The 24,819-nt window shown below is 30.6% G+C and overlaps 1 protein-coding gene across 3 annotated transcripts in view; it reads left to right on the top strand.

The window, feature by feature from the left end:
* LOC132928490 (carboxyl-terminal PDZ ligand of neuronal nitric oxide synthase protein) overlaps positions 1–24,059 on the top strand; it is a 57,752-nt gene extending 33,693 nt beyond the window's left edge. Inside the window, exons 2-10 of one of the 3 annotated variants that reach the window (XM_060993190.1) lie at positions 2,748–2,819; positions 3,055–3,147; positions 4,475–4,530; positions 4,718–4,826; positions 10,890–11,127; positions 19,089–19,261; positions 19,330–19,536; positions 20,849–20,971; positions 21,660–24,059. In XM_060993190.1, the coding sequence (XP_060849173.1) occupies positions 2,748–2,819; positions 3,055–3,147; positions 4,475–4,530; positions 4,718–4,826; positions 10,890–11,127; positions 19,089–19,261; positions 19,330–19,536; positions 20,849–20,971; positions 21,660–22,427 (1,839 nt within the window). In that variant the 3' untranslated portion in view covers positions 22,428–24,059. Of the gene's footprint in view, positions 1–2,747; positions 2,820–3,054; positions 3,148–4,472; positions 4,531–4,717; positions 4,827–9,728; positions 10,720–10,889; positions 11,128–19,088; positions 19,262–19,329; positions 19,537–20,848; positions 20,972–21,659 lie in introns of those variants that run through there. The other 2 variants (XM_060993192.1, XM_060993191.1) reach the window with 2 other exon arrangements.
* The last annotated feature ends 760 nt before the right edge of the window (positions 24,060–24,819 follow it).

Here is a 24,819-nt window from a genome sequence, read left to right as displayed (position 1 = left end):
GATTATAATATGATATAAGTGTATAATAAATTATTGTACTTTTCATTGTAAATCGTCCTTATATGATTTCTACTAGGTATAATTATTAATTTTTAACATTTCGAGACAGGTAATGGAGTTGAGTGTGTTGATTCATATTATAAATAATTATTATTTATTCTGCACTATAATAATAGGGATATATATTTTCATTTATTTTTAGTTCATAACTGTTATTTATTATTGAGTCGCATATATAATGATAAAACATAAACCACGTATTTTATTTATATTATTAGATAAAAAAATTTATGTCGTTAATCTTTATAAAAAAAGTATCACATAACTTTTAAACTTTATATAGATTTAAAAATATGGTACAATGTGAATAAAAATTACCTTTCATAGTAATATTAAAGCTAAAGTTGTATTTTATTTTAAAATTGTATAGTTATGAATTATAATATGAAATGTATTAAATTCAAAACTATGATTAAATCTAGAAGTAGATAAACCAAAATAATATTTTAAGTAAATAATATTTACATACAATACTTATTTATTGTATTAAATATGATTTTTTATAATTTTGCTATATAGTTATAAAAAAATATTGTCATAACTAATACCTTTCAATGAGTTTTTTCAAACTCTTACGATGTGATTAATACGAGCTACTTAAGTATAACTTAAGTTATCAGTTTTTCATATTGATATTTATGGTATAAATTAATAAATTGAGTTTTAGATCTTAATCTAAGTGAGGTCATTGGTCTAAATTTTGATAAAAAAACAACTGTTAGATGACACTGAGATAATAAAATTGTTCTAAATGTTCTATGCAGTTCTGTCAATCAATTGAAAATTGTACATTGATTGTACTTTAATGAGGTCGTTTTTTATTTTTCCTAGTAGTTTAAATTATTGTGAGAAACGGAGGAAAAAGGTTAATATTACAGTTTTAAAAAAAAATAATCATGACGGCTCGTGTAAGCGAAGTTATTTAAAATCGTTTTTCGAATGTAAAGATTTATCATTGTTGTTATTATTATAATAATAGTCAAGATAAGCGAAGCGAGACGGGTACCTAACACACAGTTATCTTGACCATAGCTATCCGCTTTCAAACTTATTTAAGATACATTTTCTTTTATCATCAGATTTTACCTTTAATAGATTTTAATAATAAACTTTCTATGTTAACAATAAATTCACGTTTATTCATATATTTCCTTAACAAGCAATGAGTAAATTAAATATGTAATGGAGTAAATACGTTTAATATTTTATCTCCATAGTTAAAAAAATTGTATGGTAAATAATTAATCATTTTTAACGTTTAGTATAAAATAGGCGGTAATATTACGCTATTAATGCCTATTGTTATATTAGATTTTATTTTATTTATCGTGTAAGAAAATGAACTATAATAGTTAAAATTACAATAACACTTAAAATTAGAAAATAGTATACAAGTATTTACTAATAAATACAAATTGAAATTCATTTATGCATTAAAAATAGACAATAGCGCCTACATAGAGCTATACATAGTATTACGCACTACACTTATATTATTTCCTATAGTTTTCATTTAACAGAAAGCATTTTTTGTACACTTTGTAATTTTACCTCTATCTGAGTTGGATCACACTTAAATATATAAATGAAATAAAATCAATATAAACATTATGTAAATTATGTTATACTGCTTTGTATTTAGAGTGTTTTACTTAAACTATAAGAAATTGTGATTTTCGATGGATAAAATATTTATAAATGTAGCACTAGTGTAGTTTAATATAGTTTACGTTCCATTAGTTCGTTTCTACAATAAAACAATATAGGTTATGACTTATGACCTATTGTATTGTAATATGAATACTTAACTGTCAAATAATAACTAAATAAGAAAACAAAGAACTAGTTTTGTTATTTTTGTATTATTTATTATAAAATATTAACCTAACTAACCCCGGGAGATAATCCAACAGTCTACAGACTTTTTTTTTAAATTTTAAATTTCTACACTTTTGTTAATTTATGAATAATGTTTTATTTTTAATTATTCTTTTTCAAAAAACTATTGGCTAAGTATCGTATTTATATATTCTAGATAGTAGATAAAAATCATTTGTAAACAAAATATTATTTAGCACAATGATTTTTATTACCTATTTTAATATTTGGAGTTATTAGTATAACGATTTAAATAATTGATTTTCCGTAAGTAACTACTGTAATTTATTAGTTCATTAAAAAATACGTTGGTATTTATCGTTTACCAATGAATGAGTTACGGATTATTCATAATAACCTGTTTAAAACTTGTTGATAAGTCAAATGTTAAGTATCAATAATAAAAATGATGATATTTTTATTTTATGTAATGCTATTAGCCTATTGTTTAATTTTTTAATAATTAATATAACATTTATTCCAATTCTAAATGTTATAGTTAATTATTATTATTACAATTTATACAATATATATTTTATACTATTATTTATTTATTACATATTATTATATTAAACTAGTTATTTTTCTTGGTTATAGTTACTGTTAAATGTTAAATGATAATCATCAAATATTTTTTAATTCAGTAGGAGTATAATGTATTCTCTTAACAAGTAATTAATTTTAGTTTAAACATTTAATTTTTTATATGTGTTACGAAACTATGTGTTTCTAATTTTCAATTAAATACAGAAATTTATAAATTTATAATTTTTTTAATCATAATAAATTTGTATTTGTATATGTTACAGTTCATTGGATCTCTGGATGTTCCCAGGCCAGTGAACCGGGTCGAAATAGTGGCAGCCATGAGGCGGATTAGAGTAAGTGTTTTCTAGATGTTTCTTTCTAAAGACTTAGCCACTTTCAGGAATTCACAATTTTCATTAAAGTATGCCTATCAGATATTGTATTTTATGTTGAAACTCTTTATTTGTTTTCTATAGTATAAGTCAATTCCATTTTATTTTATATTTTTACCATTGATTTGTCATTAAAGTCCATTAATATAATAATTGATTGATTGACCTAATTTAATATATTATTTTGTATTTATAGTATGAGTTTAAAGCTAAGGGAATAAAGAAGAAAAAAGTATCCATAGAAGTTTCCGTCGAAGGGGTCCGTATTACTTTAAGAAAGAAAAAAAAGGTGAGTGAAATGTTTTTTTTTCTATTATTCATTTTTTATTTATAATATGAATTATTCAGAAGTATTTTAAATTGTGTGTATATTTAAAACACCACTTTTCCTGTTCATAAATTTTTACTTGATAATTATTTAAAAACAATCGAATAACATTTTAATTTTCGTTTAGTTGTCTGTTATTGAATCAGAAGATGCATAATTTTGATTTAAAGTGTTGAAAAATGTCAATGAACAATATTTTTTTAGAACGAATTACAATTATAATTTGTCATATAACCGAGTGTTTCAAATTTATTTTTATGAAATACGTTGTGTTTACTGATTAATTCGTTTATAAATTGAATTACTACATTAGTAAAGAAATGTAGAATTAATGTAAATTATGGTGTATTATGTTGAAAAATACTTATTACTATTACTATGATTTTTTGAACTATAAATAATTCAACTTAAAAAGAGAATAATTTTACATTATATTATTTAATATGATTTGTAGAAAATTATTATTTTTTTGGATGTACCAGCATCTTTATTATTACATATATTTATTTCAACTAAAACGTTTTAACCTTTTAACTTCAAAGTGTTTTATACATTTTTTTAAGAACTTGTCACTTTTATACTATGTATGGTATTGTGTAAAACTTGATAGTATATTTTGTAATATATTGTTTTTGGTTACGATTTAAATTTATTTTATATAATTCCTTTTGTACCTACTATTAAAGTTAATTTATAATTTAAAAATATCATGGTAAAATTTATGTTTTTTCAAATTAATTAAATTAATTAGTGAACTGCAATAATTATGATAGTTAATATTTTATACTTTACGTATAGGTATATAATAAAATTTAACTTCACATATAAATATTCAGATTATATAATAATATTTTACTAATATTACAGCTTTAAACGTAACGCAGTAGATAACACTGCAGATATTTGCTTTTATTCTTTAGATTTAGGGGTTGATATTGTTAGTAGAAAGCAAGTAATTTAAATTGTTTTATGCCGTCAATTAAATTATAAACTAAATCAATTAATATTCAAACACGTTCGAATAAAGTCCTGAATATTAATTATTATTGAGTTAATAACAAAAACTCAAATTAAATGGTCCATAATTGATTTAATTTAATTATGCTATACACATTTAAAACATTTTGTTTGTATTAAAATGTTTAGAAGAAAATACAAATAGATGAGAATAAAATAAGATGTTTTTGAAAATCTTGCAATTATTATATTATCATATAAATTATATTTATTTTTTTTTTGTTTTATAAAATTCCAATAGTCAAATAATATTTTTGTGGTGTTGTTATAGAAAAAACAATGGACGGACGAGAATAACCTGCTTCTAATGCAACATCCTATTTATAGGTAAGCTGTTAAGTCTGTCATACATCAAAGTACGCGGTGGGTTTAAAAGTCTCAGATGAAAACTGTTTGTTCGCTTTTAAACAGCTAATTTAAATTTATTTAAAAAATTTTTTTTTACCAAACTGTGTATATTTATTAGTGATTTTGTTCAATTGTGTTTATATAAATTTGTTGTTTTGAATTTTAGAATATTTTACGTTTCTCACGATTCTCAAGACATGAAAATATTCAGTTACATAGCTAGAGATGGTTCCACCAACGTGTTCAAGTGTAATGTGTTCAAGGCAAATAAAAAGGTACGTACCTACTATTGATTTTTATACAGAACAAATTTAAATAAATATCAGACCAAAAATATTCGTATAAACAAGATTGAATGACGTTAATATGGATCTGTTTTTCGCGAGAGTTGTAATGAAAATGAATAACGAAAGAAAATATGATATATGATATGCATCATATCATATATTCATATCATTATGCAGTTTATTCCGAAAACCATCCATTTCATCCGTCCTCGTACTACGAAAATCCGATGAAGTCTACTTAGTGCACGTGTTAAAGTATGCTATTTTTTCGTGACGTTTTTCTATTATTCGTAGGCGTGGATATTATCTTCAAGTAAAAATGTGACAGTTTTTGTGATGCGCAATCGCAATGTGATAAAATATGGGAAAAAATAATTTGACGTTAGTACGTTTTTGATTTTTATACATAATATTCGAGAAAACAACTTTTCTCTGCTGTTATGTAATCGAAGTATTTCAGAATTTATTAATACACGTGGTAGAATTAAAATTTATTTTCGTTAAAATATTTTGAAAATACATTTTTTTAAATTAATTATTATGATGCAGCGTTATCATTACGCGTACTTATACTATACGTTGCCAAATGTTGTGTATTTTACGTGAATGATTGACGATCAAAGAGATTTATAGTATTAATCCTTTCATAATTACTATTGAACTATGGCATAATCGTTAATTTTTGTTTACATACTCTTATACACGCACAACACTTGTGTATAATATGAATAAATATAATATACTTATAACGTATCTACCACTTGTGTCTTCGTGATTGACGACAAAATTCGTCGTCTCTTAACAATAGATAAGTTCGTGGGTTAGCAAACAATCAAGAGTTCAATTACACTACTGTAAAAAAAAGTAACATAAAGTTTAAATTAATATTTTGCTGGTTTGAGGTTTTTTAATTATTGTCATTTGTAATAGAAAAATATTATAAATAGACAGTTAAAATTTTCATTTTGAATCAAAAATAGAACTATAGTATTAAGATTTAATATATTCGTTTTTTATTATATTGTCATATTGAGTACAGTTTATGCATAGATCTTAAACATAAAAAACTTTATATCCAGATTTTCTTTAGTATATTTATAATATTTAAACATTGTTCATGCATTTTATTAAATTAAAAATCAAAAATATTTAAAAAGAGTTCCATCTCTTAATAAAAATAAAATCTATTTTCACAATTTTTTTTAGAGCGAAGGGTTCAAGTTTAAATTTGTAACACAAGGACATAAACTGTTAAAAAATGTTCAAAATCAAAACACAGATGGTTAAAAATAGTTTGGTAATATATGTATTTTTCCCTAAGGAAATAAAACCTTCATGACATTTGCTGATTGATGCATCGTTGTGCACTTTTCCCCTTTGTCATACTAACTACACCACGTGTGTCAAAAATCACTTAACAGTGTAAGCGTTTTTTTGATAAATTGACTAAAAATCAAAACTTGTTGTTTTGGTTATATTGTAAAGATGATACAGTTGAATAGGTACAATAAGAATTTTTTTAACTATACTTATAATATAAAGTTTTTATTTTGAAAAATAACGTCAAAAATATTATTTTGTAATATTTATTTGACATAAATATGTTTTTGATATCCAAATCAAATTTTATAAGTAATTTAATATTAAGTACTATTAACACTTATTGTTATAAAGATGGGACAATTTATTTTTCAAATCATAATTAATGTAAAAATACAAAATTTTGTAAATTAGTAAAGTTATGAATCGAAATAGATGATACATATTATTAACATTTATAAATAAATATATATATATAAATACAACTTGACGTACCTATATCTTGTGTTATTGTAATAAATTATTCATCTTATAGTTTCTTGTCTAGTCTCGTCTTTGAGACCAAACGAACCCACGTAAATTATGAATAGACTAAAAACCTTTCTTAAATTATCTTAAGCAAAATCGTTGGAAAGTAAATAACTATGCAATGTAAAATCTTCTCATATATCAATGTAAAAATCATCTAAATAATATAATTGTATTATAAATGAAATATGTTTAATTATGGGTACATACTATAAACTAGTAATATTTATTTATTTTAATATTTATGAATGTATTTAATTTCTAAAATTCTGATTTCAATTTATCCGTCAATAATATTTCATTGAAAATAGAATCCATATAAAATAATATAGGTGCCATAGAGCAAACATAAATCAAACTAATTAGTGGAAAAAAGTCTTATAATATGAAAATTGATATTTTTTGTCAAATAATATGAATTATAATAATTTTATAATATTATGTGTTTTTATTATATAAATATAATATAATATTAAATCAAGGTATAAATAAAAACAATAATAGGACAGTGGACAAAAATGTATTATTTAATATAATTTTTCACCGTTATCTTTAGTTCTGTTCAGATATAATTGTTGATCTACAGTAGTAATATAATACGCTATATAAAGTTTCGAGGACAATAAATTGAGCTATTCATCATATACTCATATTAATATTAAACAGTAGGTATATGTACTATATACGTTCAAACTACGCGGGCGTAGTGTGGGGTGACCATATTTATATTTAAAAAAGCGGGACAAACAATTTTGGCTCAATTCTAAAAAAACTCCAAAATATAATAATTTATATTTTTAATAATATTTTAGAGATAATGTTTGTCTATTTTATACGGTAAAGATCATTCTTGTTATGGGTGTTCATAATATTACACTGTGCAATATGATACATGTTTCACGATAATCGCTGACGTCTGTTTGTTGTCATTCCACGCTCGTTACACAAAAACTCTTACTTATAAGTTAAATATTTTAACTTTAGTTTTAATAACAACTGAATACAAAACAGTGAATTCTTATATAGGTGGTTTATTTTGCACTCATATCTATAAGTATTATAATATAGATTAAAACGGGACAAAAAGCTTACTGTTCGAAGTTTGTCGGAATAAAAGGACATTATGCTTAAAAATCATTTTTATGGTCACTTCAGGGTAGTGAACAGAGAGTGAAGTAAATTCATAAATTTTGATAAATTTGGTATATTGCCTCATTATTTCTTCGTGTTTTACGTGCAAAATACCTTTTAGTTGAAAATTGCTAGAAACGATACATAAAATAAAAAATTTTCCTCAGTGCATCAATGCTTGTAATTGTTTTCAGTGGAATATAATTAAATCAATGTTATCTGTCGCGACTTCACACTCCGTATAATAACTAATTTATTTATTAATAGTATACACACATATATATATATATTTATAAACACTCACACACTTCACTACTCCAGTCTTGTAAAGTATACTTGACAAATTATTTGTACTTAATTTTGGGACATCTTGTTTGATGTAGTCAAATTTTTCTTCTTATATTTTATACAAACAAAACGAATTAATTATAAACTTATTAAAAAATAACATATTGTGAGACAGCTTGATATTCTCTATGTTATATACTAAAAACAAATATGTAGAATTATTATAGATATTATTTTGGTACTTGTTGGTTATGAGTATGAATATAATCTGTGATAATATTAAACTAGCTTATATCAGCTCGTTTAAATTGATGTTTTGTGTAATATTTAATTTCTAGAATGTAATTATATTGATCTGAAGTACTATTGGTACTACTCAAAGAATCACTTCATAGGTAAAATTCAGTTAGTTTCATTTATATTTATGTAAAGTCAAATAATAACACAAATAAGAGTGATACATTATAATATTAAAAACTGTCTATTAATTTAAATGACTTTTTTTGTAGATCATATAAATAAATCTATTTATTAAATCAATTATAGGCACTGGTATGTAGGCATTGCAAGTATATTGATAAAAATAAGTTATACTAGTATGTTATATCATTTGTACTTGTAACAGTTGTAACGTTCCTCTTTCTCTAGGTATACAGAATACAAACTCTCATAAAAATAATAAGTATGGGAAAGTTGGCATTTATAGTACCTAGATAATGTAGTAGGGGGAGAAGAATTATATTCGTGATTCATGGGCCGGTTTGATTCGTATTTCCCGAGCGAAAAAGTTCACAAATTCGGCCCTATACATACACAAACACACATTATGTTGCTCGTCTTTAGTCAACATAATATAAAATATTCGTAATATTTAACATGTGATCAGTGTCGGATTAAATTCTCGTAATTGTATTCTTACAAATGTACAATGTACATATATCTGTTAGCGATAATGTATGTAATATGTTATTTTATTAAATAATAACTAGTTATTCTATACAATTCCTAAATATGCTCATTAATCTATAAATTCACGGTTTTACTAGTTAGTATATAGAATATCAGTTTTCGCTAATGTATCAAATTTATAGTCATCGTAAGATAGATAACCGGGACTTGAGTAGATAACATCAGTGACGTCCCAGATGAAGATATTTGTCTTCGAAAGTTATCCGAATCCCAATCATTAGGTAATGGTCAAGGTTATTCAAATGCACATATCAACAAAAGTGCACCACCAAATGGCACATCTAAATGCCATTCAAAAAGTTCGTGTACTAATAAAAAATTGCAATTCGTAAAAATAATAACAATTTAATAATTCTAATAAATTTGAGTTGTACAAATCAGATTTGGCTTTTTCAAAATAAATATTTATATTTTATAAATAGATTCAAAAATAATTTTAAATATATTAATTAAACCGTTATTGTTAGTTTATAAAATACCTAGTTAGTATATGTAGAATAACTAGTTGAAGTATGTATTTATGGATTCATTCACTACATTAACTGAAAATACCCGTAATTATTTATTTTATAGGACTACAGGATTTTATACATTAACGCTAACATATCCACGTTGATTGTATAATATGCATTGATCATTGATTATAGGTGTATCATTTTTGAGCTTATTAATAATGAAATCATTTCATTTAGGTACCACCTTATGACTAATACGTTCTTTTAAATCGAGTCACGATTAATATATAGGGTTACACTGAGTCCATGTAATTAAGTCTTGAGATGTAAGTTATTTTTTTTAATTGTTATTTTTTTCACAACTATTCCTCAGTATTGGTTATAATTTATTTCCTCATAAAATTAGTAAACCTAGGACATCGACCCGAGTCGTCTAAAAACAACCTCAACCTTGAGCCCCCGGTGCATCGGTATCCGCCACCCCCTCCCCCACATCATCGCACTTTCGCTAAATCCGAAACCGCGCGTGATCCGTTTATGGGAAAATGTGCTTATAATTTTATAATATTATTATTGTAGTAATGTGGACATTGATAAATAGGCACGCCGGACAGGGGACGTAATTAGGCACAGTGCCAGGGATCTGACGCGCGGGACTGCTGTTCGCGCGGGGGCGAGGGATGGTGGGGAGGAGTCCGTCTGGGGCCCCCGATGTCGTCAGATAGCGTCGGGACGCGACGGCCGACCAACGTACACGTTCGCACGCGTAATAAGACGCACACGCGCGCCGTGTCACGCACCACCCTATAACAGTATACGCGGGCACGAGCGTGCGCGCGCTCGCCATCGGACGGACGCCGCGGCGAGAAATAATAAAAAAAAAAAGTTATAACGTTATAATCATTCGCACGATTAAGTTTTTTTCTCGTCGTCCTCGCCGCGCGCGCACCGCGACAACACCTACCGTAACCGTATTAAACGTGTGGCGCGGAAAAAATCTCGCCCGTTGCGTGTCGTACATGGTTATCATGAGGAAGACCGCAAACGCGCCGTCGCCGCCGAAACCGGAACACCCGCGGCAAGCGCCCAGGAAGAAACTGTCGTTTCGGGAACCCGAAGTGGTGCCCCGGGGCAAGCCTCGGGTGGTGCTGAACAAGGCAGACGAATTCGAACTGGACGAAGAACTGCAGGTAACGATGACGGTGTCGATTATACGACGACCTCTCGTCCGATTCCTTTACTATACCGTCGTTACAATTATTGGTTTCGTTACATTCTGGTTTTTTTTTTTTGGTGGGGTTTTTGTTTTTCTCGTCGTTTTTAGAAAATGCGTTATACGCCGTGCTTGTGCGTGTTTCAGAGCCAAGCGATGCGAGTGGTGCGGACGGTGGGCCAAGCGTTCGAAGTGTGCCACAGAGTCAACCCGTCCGAAGACGGCGGCGACAGGGACGACGAGGACGGGTCGACGTCGTTCAGACGTCGCGACGACGACGATGACGACGACGACGACTGCGACGACGACGACGACGACGATCGCCGAGGAGACGATTCGGGCGACGAAGACGACGAGGCGGACGACGGTTCCGTGTCGAAACGAGGTAAGAAGCGATCATTGCAAATAATAATATTATACGTCTTAGTCGCGTACCTATTACGATATAAAAATAAAAATAAATAATAAAATAACGTAAAAGCACAAATCGTTACGAGACGGTGGAAAAACAGTACGGAGACGGGTTTGTCGGCGTTTTGCAAGAAAACTGTCATTGTCACCACGTTAAATTTAGACGTCCGGATCTCCGCTTCTGGGACCACATCCAAAAATGTTTTACCGGGTCTGTTTCTGCTTTTTTTTCCACTCCGTCCGTTCGTTATTCGTTTTTAAACGAACGGCTTTACAACGCGCGCGCACACACAAAAGCGCGACTAGAACCGTTTTTAACGATATTGTTCAAAATAATAATGATAATTGTAAATCGAGCGACTTATCCGCACCTAGCCGCGAGCACGTATATACAATGTACGCGTATATACCGAATGTATGCGTGTTGCTGTGCGCCGCGAACACGTCTTGGCAATGCGTATTGGTTACCCTTTAACATATTTTTAACGTGACCTATGCGCTTGAAATACGTTAATTTATCGCCTAAACAATTCCAGCATAGGTTCTCTTTATCAAACATCTTTGTTTCGTTCCCTCCTTTCCCCTCCCGCGTATTTATTCTACGCCGTCTGTGCTGCGGTGCGTACATATTTTATTTATATACACAATGATCGGAACACCCGATTTTTAAACTATGTACGATACTCGTATACATGTATAATATACAGTTTTGAATATTATTATGGATTCCGCTCGAATGGGTTAAAAAAATGTCTATAAATACTACATTCTTCTGTTTATTTCTGATCACAATATTCATTAAAGCAGATGGTAGCTATTAATGGTACTACCTATACCTTTTTCCGGTTGATAAACGATAATATATTAGTAAATTATAATATACGTACAAGAGCGCATGTAATCGTATTAAGAAGTAAAAGTTATGTGCGTAGAACGATTCTGTTTTAGTATATACCTACGTTTTTTTTTTTTTTACGAGTACTTTATATAAGTGAGTATAATAAAATTATACTGATGACTTGAGTAGTTTTATGCTTTTGATTTTTGTCTGAGTTATAATTTATCAAACATGAATTATTTACATCATAAACATAGACATAATATATTTGTATTTAGCTTAACGAGTTCATAACGTTTAATGTTTAACAACTAGACAATTCATAAATATCGCAGAATGATATCAAACGACAGTGGGTATATGGAGAAATTAACGGTTTTACAAGAGATTACATAATATAGTTGGGAATAGACTAATTCGCCTTCATGCATGAGTACTTTTCTAATCAAATTTTTAAGACTAAATCGTCCTTATCCATTTCGAATAATTCGCTGACAAGTTTAAAGTTCGAATTGTAACACCATTTTGCAAATTATTAATAAAGCAATGTTGATAGGTATAATAATAATAATTTAAATATGTATAATTTTAGAAGGGCTACTAATGAGTAGTATCCTCTTATATTAGTTTTCTTTTATTTTTTTAACATTATTATATAATTCAATATGATTATTAGTTATAATTATTATACTACTATACAGTGGCGTATTTTAGACAATTGTTTGTAGTATAATAGCATTTCCAACATCCAACTATGTTACTAATGGTACTACGAAATAGTTTTTTATAAGGCGTTTATTGGATTACCTCTCCAATAAACCCGTTGAAAAATAAATTTTATATAATTATTATACACTGACTTATACAATTAAAAAATGAATATTAAAGGAAAATCTGAATGATATTAATGAATAGTTGTTTTAATTACAAACAATTTATTCTGGCGAATAGTTTAGAAATATAAAAATAATTTTAATTTTTAAATAGACAAAAATTCGTTTCGGTATCCTTCCTAAAAATCATAAAATAAATAATAGATGTACTACTTTAAATATAGTACAATAAAGAAAATTTTACTAAATTAATATCCAAAACTTAAATTTGAAATAACAAAAATAATATTGTTTAATGATTTTTATTTGTTTTAAGTTGGGGCATCCATATATGCTTAAAAATACCCTACTAGCTCTAAGTAGACAATACAATATAGTTAAGTATATACTGTAAATATTTATTTTAACTAAGTAATAAAATAAAATAAATACTAACTAATTAATTAAAAATTGCTAATGTTATCAATCGTTCTTCTATCAACAAAATACAGTGAAACCTTTTCTGATGGAAAATTCCTAATAGTGATAACTTCTTGATAACAGACGGATTTTTCGCAAATAGGGACATTTTTACTACTTTTCAATGGGGAAACCTCCTAATAGCGGACCCTCCGAGTAGTGGAAATGTATATAAATCTTAATTTAAAAATAATGACAAAACGGTATCAGTAAAATGTGCTCACAGTAGATATAATGATAATAAACTGGTTGCTGATGCGCACGATACCCGTATAATAAAACACAAATCATTCATTAATGAAACTAAACTGGCTCGAGGAAATAGAAACTTCGAAATTTTAGATTATAAGTACGGGATCCATTAGCTACTGTACTGAACATTTTATAGGTTATATTTCGTTAGTAGAGGTAGTTACTAGTTCTATTTTTTCTTATAATGTAACCTTGGTAAATTAACTTATTCACAATATTGTACAGTCAGTAAAATCATAAACAGATCAAGCTGACTTATTTTTTCTCACGAAATTGAATATGTGTCAGGTTGTGTATGTATCAGGTACATTTTTTGATTTTAATGACCATCAATATTAAATCTAGATAATTTGTAATTAAATTAAAAAATAAAATTATGTATAATTTAATTTAACTTAATGCGTATGTTCTCATCTTACACTTTAATTATTTATGAATTTCAAATATTTATTCCATCTAAATAGCAAACACCTCCAAACTGTGAATGCAATTTTTCGATCACCGAGAGTGTCTGGTATTCGAGGGTTTCACTGTAGTCATACGTATTTTCTTTTTTTTCTTATTGTATCCATCTATACAGATGGTAATTATCATTATAAAGAAAACATAATTAAAAACGAATGTAGATAAAATATTATATATCTCTATTATATTCCTCCTGCCTCTGGAATTTAATTAATTATCAAATGTGTAAGTCTTCATAAATTACAATTTAATTTTAAGATGTGCAAGCCATTAAATTGTATAATATATTTTAAATCTCATATTTCATCACTCTTAATCTTTATAGACGAGTTTCTGTCGGATGAATTGCTTTTATTTTAACATTAGGGTAGTATGATAAGTGATAACTGTAATATATATAATATAATGGGAGTTGTAACAAAATATATTTTATGATATAGTTTAATGGTATAATATTTAATGTTATTAACACAATTCAACCAACTACAAAGTATATCATTGAAAATTCTCAAGTAACATTATATTTGTACTAATGCTATTTTATGAATTCAGTAATATAAATTGTAATTTATTTCTTAATTTTTAGAAAAAACTTCATTTACAAGGAATAATAATTAGAGATACTGTGTGTGATATGTTATCGATCGTGAAGTAGAATAAATTATTAATATAAAATTGTCTTGTTTGTATAGTTTCAAATATTTGGACAAACAGGCAACGCAATTATATTATTAAAATTGAATAACATTATAGAATTATACAATAAAATATATTTTAGAATATTCTTGGAAACAATTCCTTTTTACATATTGGCTGTGTTTGTATACAAATATTTGGAGTATAAGTAGAATGATGTTTAAGTATAATACTGAAAATATTTTTATTTTCTCTCAACAGACGGTTTGTCGGTACTTGGTTTGTATTGAAACTATTTATAAATAAAAGTATTACGAGAAAAATCAATTTGAAAGTTCTTACGTCACGACGTTTATCGAGAAATTTTATCTTTTTGCATTTTTTCGTAGAAAACTAATGTCATTTCTTGAAAAATCAAAATATACGCGTCATTCTTATGGTTTTAACGAGCAAATATTTCTTTAACAATTTCAGGTTCAAATTAAACATACGACTTGATGCCAAGAATCGTTTTTGATAACAATTATTTCAATAATTACTCGACAATGTTGTTTAGAAATTATTACCGTAGGCTATTGCAACGAGAAGGAAAGAATAGCCATTATCGTTAACTCGTGGACCGTTGACTCGTAATCATGACGAGGATGAGACATTAATAATCTCGCGTATAGTAGGTACTGGGCCGCAATGGAACACAGCAATCGACCGCGATAGAATGACCGACTATTTTTGAGTGTAAATCGGTGAAATGTCGATCGCCACTGAGCTCCGAATTTGGAAAAAAAAATACCAAAAATACGGTGCGCGTTATCAATGTATATGTACTATATAGCCTTCACTTGGAATTGGATGTATTTTGGCTTAGCACCAGCCGACCTGCCGGACTTTAACACACACGCAAATCCTTCATAAAAGTTGACGTCTGTCACCGGCCGACGAGGTATAAAAGAATCACATTCTCGTGACGGTTGCCAAACGCGCGTGTTTCCTCGGCGGGCCTTCACTTTTCCGCGCCGCTATATTCGGTGGTCTCGGGCCACGACCCGATGGCACACGGACGATTTGTCGTCGACGTTTTTCTTCTCTCGCCCCGCTCAACGATAATAATATTAAAATGATAATGATAAATCGTGCGATCGCGGTACACTCGGCCTCGGCGGCGGTGGCGGGTTCGCGCGGCTACACCAACGACCGCGTATAAAATAATAGTAATAATAATAAGTGCCGCCGCAAAACCGGCCTGGGTATCACGGGCGATCCGACGACGACTATGCCACACAATGGTGACTTTTGTGCACGACGGATCCGTCTAATTTATTACAACGTGCCGACCGGTGGCTCTTTGTTCCCCGGTCGGCGAAAACAATCGGCTCAGGTAAAACACGAGTATGGTACAACAGAGGCCGTTATTGTACATTTTATTATTATTATCTATATAAAATACGCAACAATGATGATAATTATTATAAACGTAACGTGGTCTGCGGCGTGTGGAGGATTTTTCACACACACTTTTCATGTACGCGGTGGCGGTCCGGATGAAATGATATATTCCTATTATTATTATTGTGCGCATTCACTAACTATACGCTTACCAGGTCATATATTTTCCTTGATACAATCATATTATGTTAAAGTAACTCAAAAACAGAATTTTACCTACTGGTCGTCCGAATTTCGATTTAAAAACCTCAATAATTTCAATATAATTAAGTAGTAAGTACATGTATGAGAATAGAATTTGAAGCCTTTGACGTGAGATAAAGAATAAGTTTGGCTGTATATACAGTGTGTGCGATCGTGGTTTATAAAACTATTGTTGTATGTGGCTTTTGTGCGCGATTTAGCGGGAAAAGAGCACAGCACAATATTATATAATACAACCTCAATATTATGAAACATATACAATATGTCTATTGATGAATAATAACGTAATTTATTAGATGACGTTAATGAGTTAATAAGTCAAAATCATTTTTTTAAATCGAGACAAAAATGTTTAATTTCTATATTGGTTGTTATTCGAAAAAAAAATACAACAATTAAATATAACAAATATTACACATTACACTTTTACTACAAAGCAGCCTAATCATCGAAAACTGGTCGAATAGACTTTTTCCTTTTTAATCGTATAATTTTGTCCCAAATCCACCATTTATATTCAACGCTCTATATATTGTATAATATTATACAATCACATAGCATCGTATAATCGAGTTTTTTGGCGTGCTACGTCCAAGACGCTATTGATAACACGAGTTACTTTCTGATATTGAATACATTTCAACTTGAACGACATGATGAAGTGTGAATAAGCACTCAGTTTATGATCCCTCAAACCCACCTCCACAAGCCTCAATCGCTGCCGTTTTGTAACTACGTTTATGTTGTCGTGCAGCGGCAGCAGCGTAGTAGTGTTCATTCCGGTCTGGAACCGGTAGAGATACCGAGTCATATAATTATATGATTTTATCATGAGTTTTGTGCGCATCAAATCAGTCGTAGATGATCGTCCATACGCGAAAACACCGTTAAGAGAAAGGAGGTATCGTCGACTAACAACCGCGTCGTCTGGGGAAATTAAAAATTAGAAAAATAACTAGTTGACGCACCCGGCCAGATTGACGATGACTTGTGCAGTCGTTATGTCACGTAAAACGATATATATAGACGTATAATATAATATATACTATATAGTTCACTCTTTCCACCCTTTCTAGATGTACGCGTACATCTCATTGGCAAGGACTTGAAATAATAATCTTGGGTCGTTCGTTTTTTACTTTTGCGCCTGTGACGTTCACAACATTTTATAATATATTACTTGTACCGATATCAATATTAAATGTATAATAATATAATTATAATAGATAATAATGTCGTCTATATAGTTTTATACTTAGAAATACTTAAACAATAGTTCAGAATAAACACTAGTGAGCGGCTATTCATTTACAGCGTATAACAATAATATTTATCAATAAATCACAATAATATTTTTTTCGTATGTTTTTAATTATTATTAAGTATCACATAATATTATTCTATTTTTGATCTTATTATAGTAGATTATTTATTAATTAAAATTTTCGTTAAAAACGCGGATTCAATAATCAAATCAATATAAGTTTTTAGAAAAAATAGAGGTCTGTGTTTGTGTGTTTGTGTAAGGGAAGAGGATGGATTAATACCTCCCATCAGTTTATATCTTTTCTAACTGTGCATTATGGCGTACGGCATTAGACGGTTTACTATAATCAAGACTTACGTGTAGATTTGTTTTCGAATTGATCTTACAGTAACATATTGAAACAACTACTTTTACTAAGCGGATCGAGTAACGAAGTCGATAAGCTCAACTACAACGTTGATAAGTTGTTATCGTAAAGTTGTTTACGTCGTCAAAAACGCACACGCACTCTCAAAACTAGATTGAATCGCATACCTACCTATATTAATTGTATCAACACTCGAGTAAACACGCGCTATCAGAAAAAGTTTCCCTCCCTTCCTCACTCCAAACCCATAATTTATTGTCGCGATAATACTCTTTTACAATGTTACATAATGTTGTGTTCATTGTCATAACTATCGATAAGCCGTTATTTGAACAATGATATATTTCTAATTTGTCATTTCGAGCCAACCGTGAACCGGAAAAGACGGGAAGAAACAAACCTCTGTCGCGCCGGTTAACGAGCGGATAACAGCGAAATGGTAGCGCGCACACTGCAGTGATGTAAAAAATTTCAGTACACAAACGTATACAACATTATACTTTTTAGTTTTTACTATTCTTTATTTTTCTTTAGCCCCGTGCCAGTTGTATGGGATCTGATTTTTTCCTTTCCCCTCTCCATCCGAATGGCACGTGGGCAGCAAACTGTTCTATTCTAGTCCCTGACTATTTGACGTCAAACTAATTGGCTCTTTGCCCCGCACATATGACTCGACGTCACCGTTGTGACATAAAACCTACTTCAGTTGTGCAATGTTTTAAATTTACGCCGTGCAGACCGAATGTACAGCTTATACAACTATACCTCGTTGGACCAGCCGTGGGATATACTGGGTTATTATTATTAAAATCATTTTTTCTTTTTGGAACAAATTTTACTGCCATTGTGAAAAAATATATTATTATTATATTGGCACTTGGCAATATTATATTTTAATTTTTATAACTAGTTACTATTTTATAAGATTGTTTGGTTGTTTCCAGTCATTGAGGCTTAAATTGATAAATAATTATTAACTTTTGAACACATAATTTTATAATATTCAAAATAGAAGTAAAATATATACAAATAAATTTACTGGATATAGTAATAAGTCTTAATATTATGGAAATAATATTAACCTATATGAATAGTTTTATGTAAACTGAATTTTATTGTTAGGAATTTGTATTATATGTATAATTATATCATACTGTATTTATAATTTTAGACACATTCGAAAACCAAGGTAGACTGGAAACATCTGTCGGAAACGATTCTGTTTCATCATTGGACGGAGCTAGAAGGGACGGAGGCCCCAATGACACACAACGTCCTTTACGACTAGATATCATTCCACCGCCATCGGCTTCGTCAGTCAACCACAGACGTTCCTCGCCAATGGTATTCTATAGATATTAATTTTGTACATGATTCGGTTATCAATTTATCTTTTTTTTTATTCCGCACAGAACGGCAGTGAAGTATTTAGCTCCCCAATGACTGAATCATCAAAAGGCGACGGTGTCCCGTTGTCCTCTTTGAGCGTACAACATGAAATGCAATTATTACGCCAGCAACTAGACCAGCAAACGCATCAGACACAAGCTGCAGTGGCTCAAGTGCACATGCTCAGGGACCAGTTGGCGGCCGAAACCACCGCCAGGATGGAAGCTCAGGTAAATTACATCAGTCACTATATAAAAATGGACCTGCTACCATACAACATAATAAAATCAAATGATTTGATACCATATATAGTTGTTAAATGCACGGTTGATATTTTGGCACTTGTTTCAAACGATCGCAATAAATTTCGCAAAATTTCTCAATTTCTGATCACATGCCAAATTCAAAACACATTCTGCTTTATATTATAAACAACAATACTGCATTTGACGATATAAACTAATATTATTGTAATGCTAAGTAAAACTCATTAGGGAAAAAATAATGTGTCGTCTTTTCAGTGATGGTACTTTGAATGTTTATATTATTTAATAGCTGATCTTGATTGTTATTTCCTTAATGGTAATAATCATATTTTATTATCTACTTGGTACACTTTTTCAAGGTTCACGTGGAGATCAAATACTATTTATAAAACCACTAGGTAAATGTCGTGTGTGTAGTGTGTGTATATATATAATATTCAAATATTAATCTCATACCGCGTGTATAGTGTATAGTGTATACTGTATAGTCTGTAGTTTTGAGAAAATTCATTAATTTGTAGTTCCGTACGGCGGTCTCGTCTTGGCTATAATAATAATAATGCATTATTAGCGTGAACCAACTGTGCTATAATTAACGCGACTAGACGTCGGCCAACGTGGTCGACCGTACGTAGTTTCAACGATGATACAACTACTACTACTTAATCATTATTTTTTTTTATCGTGAAATCGCCGACCAGTGGGAGAACTTTACTTTGCTTTCCCGCTGGGCCGTCATCTTTTATTAACATAAATTTCATAAATTTACGATTTTTTACCATTCACCAAATTTACAATACTACAAGTTTACCCTTAGGTAGCCTTAATGTGTTTGTGCATAAAAGCGTATTGTTTTGCTTCTTTCTATTCCTCCTAGCTATTTAGCTATTTTACACAACTGCAACTCCACGCATTTATTTTCCAATCGGCTGCTTCCAAAGAAAGACATATGTTCTGCACCTTCTATCGCCATTCCGTATTACACACGATCTGAATTCGCCACCCACGCAAATCTGTGGATATAAACTCACCCATGCCCCATCATATAGTAGTAAGTTTGTTTGGTTGACCCAGAAATGCACGTCAGGTATTAGTCGCTTTGTTCACTCATCGTTGATGATTTTTCTATGTCCCGTTTCCACTGCCATCAGACCCAATCGCTGTTGTTTACGATTTGTTTAGCGTTTTCAGCTCTGTGCAGCCACCATTACTATTAAACTACTACTAATAATAAAAATAAAACACATTCTATAACTTGATTTGCGTTTTTTTGCAGGCGAGAACACACCAACTTTTGGTGCACAACAAGGAACTGCTGGATCATATCGCCTCGTTGGTGTCATTGCTGCACGACCAGGAAAGGATCAGAAGTGAAATGCAACATCATTCGCTTCCCCCGGTAAGTGTGCCTACGCGATTTTGATTATAATATGTTTGACCGTGTTCCCGCCATGGTTAACCAATATACCTAGCCGTGTTATCGGCGCTATTATAATTATTCATTTTTGCAGTTGGAAGCTACTAACATGTTTGGACGCGCGTGCGTATGATTTGTGTGGGTGTGTATAACGTAACATAACGCGTGCAGTCACGCGGCGCGTCTTTCGACTAACAGTATATTAATATTATTATAGAGAATCGTGTTTTAGTTTACCTACCTTATATGATATAATACGCTCCAACTCTTTGTAACGCGTTGCAGATGTTTTATTGTTTGTTGTTTGTTGCTGTTGCTGTTGTTTTTTGACACGGTTCAATGTTTTTTTTCTAACGCAGCTGATTGATCACACCATTTGATGTACTTAACCGTTTTCCGATAAATTGACATATATAATAAATATCTGCCCAGGATATCCTGGACGTCCGGTACGTTGAGTTTTGTATTTTAACGCATTCTATTAATATATTTTATAATAATAATTTAGTGTTTTGTTATTGTTTTTGTTGTTGTAAATTAAGTAGATTATAATATATTATTATTAAATTATTGTTATTATTATTATTATTATTATTTATATTATTAGTTTTACACAGACGTCCGTCACAAGTCGTAATTTTTGTTTTTGTTGTTTGGTGCGTACCCACAGCATCCCATGATGTGCGACTTGCCGACGCCATCGTCCGCACCGGCGTCTTACCTGCCGGAATTGCCGCCGCCATCGCCTCGGCACAGGGCCCCGGCGTACCACATGCCTATGAACTTCGACTTCAACTTCAGTCAGCCCGCGCCGACGGTCGACCAACAGTTTCAAGCGCAGCTGTTGCAGCGGCTCCAGTCGCTGACCGGCACGATAGCGGCGAACAATGCGTCCGCCGCGGGCCCGTACCAACAACAGCGACCCGCGGCGTACCAGCCACACCTGTACGCGCCGTCCGCGCACCAGCAACAGCCGTCCACGTCGCCAACGCACATCAACTGCAGGCCGTTGTCGCAGTCGTCATACTCGGCGTCACCAGTGGCCGGCCGGTCCACGTCTGGCGTCGACTGTTGCGGCACCACGAACGACGGCATCATCAAGCCACTGTCGGACGACCGGCAGGTGACTGTGGTGGTGGTCGACGACCGTACCGCCAGCGAACCGTCACCGCCGTCGCCGCACCACCCCGAACCGCCGGAACCGTCAACGGTGCTATCGCCGCCGCCGCCCGGCAAGCAGCAAAAATCGTTGCTAAAAGTGTCGTCGTCGTCGTCGTCGTCGCCGGGCAGTGGTGCCAGCCGAGCGGCCGCTAAAAAGACCGCGTCCGTGGTGGGCAACGGCCCGATAACGAGGTCGACCAGCGAAAAGGTGCCCAACAAAAGCAATCTGATGAGCCAAGTTCACAGGACCACCTGGGCCCGGCACACCACGAAATAGATCGGTCCGGGAAATCCGCGCACGTTGTAACTGTGTTTTTTTCACCGGCCGAGTGCAATATTATATATATATATATAATGTGTGTATGCATATTCACGTCTACTCTTACGCGTACAAAAATGCAATAAACCACATTGAGTTTAGGTCAGATATTATCGTTTATCACGTAAGCAGTTGGTTATGTATATATGTATACACCCGTTGATTTTTTTTTATAGCAAACCACTCATAATTTCAAAAACAATTAACGTTTATGAAAATATTTTTTTTACACAACTGTGAGTAATAAAAAGACTAAAATGTTATGAAAAATGATTTTTTTACTAGTTTTTATGGTTATAATTTAATTTTATATTCCTAAGCAAAATATTATCCGGAGTATTTCGGTGTAAAAATCAAATTTTTGACGAATAATAATTTATGGGTTATTATAAGTATTTAGACAAGCGGAGTAATGGAACAACATTTTAATCTCTAGATATAAAAATACAGCGAGTAATATTCTGCTTTAGAATATGAAATTAAAAATGTATGTTATCATACAAGAAGTAAAAACTTAAAAAAAATGACATTGATAAAAAATGGTAAAAATATAATTTTTTTTTGAAAATTTTTGTTTTTGAAACAATGAATGATCAATAATCAAAAAAAATCACTCTGTATGTGTGTATATATATATTTATATGCGTATGTATATGTTAAATGTTTACATAATATGTGTATGTGAACGGGATGTCGGCAACGTCGATTTTCACGGGACTGTATAATAATATATTAATATTATTATTATTATTATTACGGTCATAAGACTTCAAACGTGACATTATAGTAATTATTATAATATTTATTCGGTCGCGAAAACGTTTTGTAACGTCGTCGTCGACGATATTATATTATTATTACTCCGACGAAACCGATATTGCGTTTTTGTTATGTATCATAATATATTATTATTACTATTTCCCGCTATGCCAATTCGTGACTGTTGAATTTTTATAATATAACATAAAATAAAAAAATATTTTGATACAAAAATGAATTATCAATTGTTTGTTTTAGTTTTGTTATGTTGAAATTATATTATTTGATTTTACTATACCTACTATATTATAATATTATACTATTTTCGGGACGTCTGGGTTCTGATCACTGTCTATTTTCATATATTTTTTTATGCCGTTTACGAATGCCCATCGACAGAGTCGAGTCGATCAATATTTAATGGCATAGCATTATAATATTATACTATTAAAAACGTATGGCATATTTACTTACTTCTTATATATAGTACGAAATCGAAAATGTCTGGAATATGGTAAACCAAGATTAGTACCTAGTTATAATGTATGAGATATTTTACGAAATACACTTCAACAAATGGTTTGTTCATCAGTTGACGGTATTCGAGGCTTTATAATAATATTATTGGTATAATATAACGTGTCGTCAATGTTTGTACGAACTACTATCAAATAAAGTCATAATATGTACTCTACGACAGACTGACTATTTTATTAATGTTTTAATCTTATTGGAATTGTATTGTTGTTATTACCTATGTTAAGCCATGTATATGATTATGAATATGAAATGAAGAGTACATTATTTTTTAAATAAATTTAATATTTGTATTGTTGTATTTTTTTTATTCAAATCCACAAAATATGATGTATTCATATTATATTCCTATTTTTTTTTTTTAATTTGAATTGTACTTTATACAAACATTTTTGAATGAAAACACATAGGTAAGTACAATATAGGTATTTGTTTGACTGCGGACAGCTTTCCAGTTACCTTTTTAATTTTTTGATGTTTATTTAGCTTGAGGTAAGCTCATAAATATAAATAGAGTTATGTGTGTGTGAGAGTGTTTTATTATAGAAAAAAAATAAATTCCGAATTTCTAAACTTAGCATTTTCGGTTTTTAAAAAAGCTAAAATTGCATTTTAATTAAATGCCGCTCATCCCATAAATGTGTATAAACACATATAATTGTATTTTCCCATTATCGTTATCTCATTAAAATAGGCATATCGTAAAATATTGATTTTGAAGCCGTTCATTGAAATTTTATGGTTTCTATACGTTCTTGTCGAGTGAAATCAAATGACTCGGCTATTTCGAAGTATTCTTATTCCTGTTTTTATTTTACGCATATACATATCTAGTATAATGTATAATATTCCTCCTACTGCAGAGACGCAGAGTGTGCATTTTTTATTTAATAAATACCTTGCATTGCGTAGAATTATAAAACGATTTTTGTATAACATGTGAATATAGCCCACAAGTATAGGTCCCCTAATACACAAATCATACGTATCGCGCTTTCAATTGAAACTGCAGGGTTGTTTCCTTATATAATCGTATACTTTAACATATAGTTTT

Source organism: Rhopalosiphum padi, chromosome 4 (genome assembly GCF_020882245.1).
Source record: "Rhopalosiphum padi isolate XX-2018 chromosome 4, ASM2088224v1, whole genome shotgun sequence".
NCBI lineage: Eukaryota > Metazoa > Arthropoda > Insecta > Hemiptera > Aphididae > Rhopalosiphum > Rhopalosiphum padi.
This window is presented reverse-complemented; position numbering and strand designations above follow the sequence as displayed.